General features: G+C 36.0%; 1 protein-coding gene across 1 annotated transcript; it reads right to left on the bottom strand.

The window, feature by feature from the left end:
• Nucleotides 1-725: 725 nt before the first annotated feature.
• On the bottom strand, nucleotides 726-1,739 carry LOC106423727. Its single transcript, XM_048766646.1, has 3 exons — nucleotides 1,708-1,739; nucleotides 1,118-1,314; nucleotides 726-1,006 (listed from the first exon to the last, which is right to left on the bottom strand). The coding sequence occupies exons 1-3, from the start codon at nucleotides 1,737-1,739 to the stop codon at nucleotides 726-728; spliced, it is 510 nt and encodes a 169-aa protein (XP_048622603.1).
• Nucleotides 1,740-2,195: the final 456 nt, after the last annotated feature.

Here is a 2,195-nt window from a genome sequence, read left to right as displayed (position 1 = left end):
AAACTGCCAATTTACTTCCATCTGCAACGGCCATCTTTGTTTGTCCAGAAGGAAATCATGTGCAATCCAACTTTTCTGCTACGTTTCTTTCAATAAAATTGTGTGTGGATACTGTATCAATCAACACAAAGATAGAACGCTTCCCAAACACTCCCTTAACTCTCATAGTTCTATAACCAGATATCCATGCAACCACGTTAACAGAAATTTGATCACAATCACATTCACCCTCTTCCACAGTCTGATCCTTCTCTACGATATCCACTTCCTCCTCTTCAGGTTCAATCATAAACAATTGAGTCTTCTTATTCTTCAGATAATGACCAGAAGGGTATTTCTCATCACAAAAATAACACAAACCATCAGCTCTTCTCTTACTCATTTCTTCTTGTGATATAGGCTTCCAAGGTAGTTTATCAAACTTCTCCCCCGGACTTACTACTTTACCACTCTCCTTCTTTTAAGGCAAGATGCCTTCACTGTTGTTTACCGGTTTTGATTGGGACCAAGTCAACTGAAATGGCTTTTTAGGGTGTGCCTTCTCGTACAAACGGCCAAGCATGAGACACTGGCGAACAATTTGAGGCTGAAACATGTGTATCGGTTTGCAGTCCCGCTAAATAAGCACTTACTAAGTATGCCTCCGAAAGCTTCACACGCACACGAATCAAATCAAACTTCCCATGATAATCCACAATCCCATCCGTTTCCTTCAACTCTACGATCTATTCGTCCAACACATTTTCAAAACGCTCCACCAACAACATCTGATAAGTCATCCAATCATACAAAAGATCTTGTCCTTCATCCGATTGCATCATAGATTGATGCCAAGCCAAAGCTAAACCATCAAAATGCACAGATGCTAATCCCACCTTCAAATCATCCGGTGTCATATCAATCGAAAAGAACTGCTTAATCTTAGACAACCACTCCTTCACATTATCACCACTAAACCGAAGAAAATCAAGCTTCGCTAATCTATTTCTTCCAGAGTAGTGATTAACTGTACCAGATCAACATTTACCAGATTTGTATGAGTTTGACATTGGAGAAGGATGATCAGATTTCCGATCATCATTCGCATATGTTTGTCCTTTTGGATACGAAATCAAACGAATCGCTTCAAAAATCTCCGCAATGTGTTGATCTAACTTGTGGTTAAGTTTCTCAGCTTGATCTTCCATCTTCACCTCCAAAATGGTGATTCTCGATCCAAACGAACCTTCCACATCACGAACCATCGCCTCCTTCAACCTTGATTGCGATCTCGTTTCCATCACCACCTCCAAAAGATCGACAGAGCTCTGATACCTTTAATAACGAAAAAATGTATATCTCGATTAACAAACGAATTCGTAACCAATACAGAACCCAACGTTCATAAAACGCCGATCCTTACTCAGTATGAAGAATCACAAGCGATTTTTACACCTCAATCGTCACTCAGAGTTTAAGAAAAGAGAAGCAACAACAATTTCGAATTTTCTGAATAGTGAAATGTTTCTAAGAAAGGACTTATTTAAACGAGTTGTTGTGTCCGTTGCTTGAAACAACGTTGCTGCCACTTAACGTAAACGACGACTTTTGCTTGCCTCTTATTTCAAACTTCCTTCACTCTTCTACTTTTTCCTCCTTTCCTGTATCACATGTCTGAGTTGTCGACGGGCATGGCGATGGCGGTGACCATATCGGGTGTTGGCGCACATTATGCCTTTCAACTCAAGTCCTTCAACCATGGTTTAAGGTTTATTCTTCGTCTTCAAAGAGAGGCGACAACACCATGAAAGAGTAAAATGTATTATTACTTTAAAAATAAATTATTTATAGATTTTATTTTTTTAATTATTCTTGAATAAGAAAATATTTGTTTACACAATCATATGTATTTTCTAACTAGGTGATTTGTCCACATACGTAGACATAAAATTTTTTATAATTAATTATTAATACATACAATACTAATTAAAAGACTATAATGATAAGTTATTGTTTATATTTTTTCTTGAAAATTCTCATGTATTATAAATATTTAAAAATTATTTTGAAAAATTATTTTTACACTACATTCATTATTCGTAAATAAGTCTCTGAAATTACTCAATATAAAAATTTTCAGTTATAGAAAATTAAGAATTTTACCTGATTAATATTCAGTTATTAGGTATAGTGGTTAAAATCGTTGTTACCATTAA

The sequence above is a fragment of the Brassica napus genome, chromosome C8 (genome assembly GCF_020379485.1).
Source record: "Brassica napus cultivar Da-Ae chromosome C8, Da-Ae, whole genome shotgun sequence".
NCBI lineage: Eukaryota > Viridiplantae > Streptophyta > Magnoliopsida > Brassicales > Brassicaceae > Brassica > Brassica napus.
Note: the sequence above shows the minus strand (reverse complement) of the source record. Positions and strands in the feature narration are given on the sequence as shown.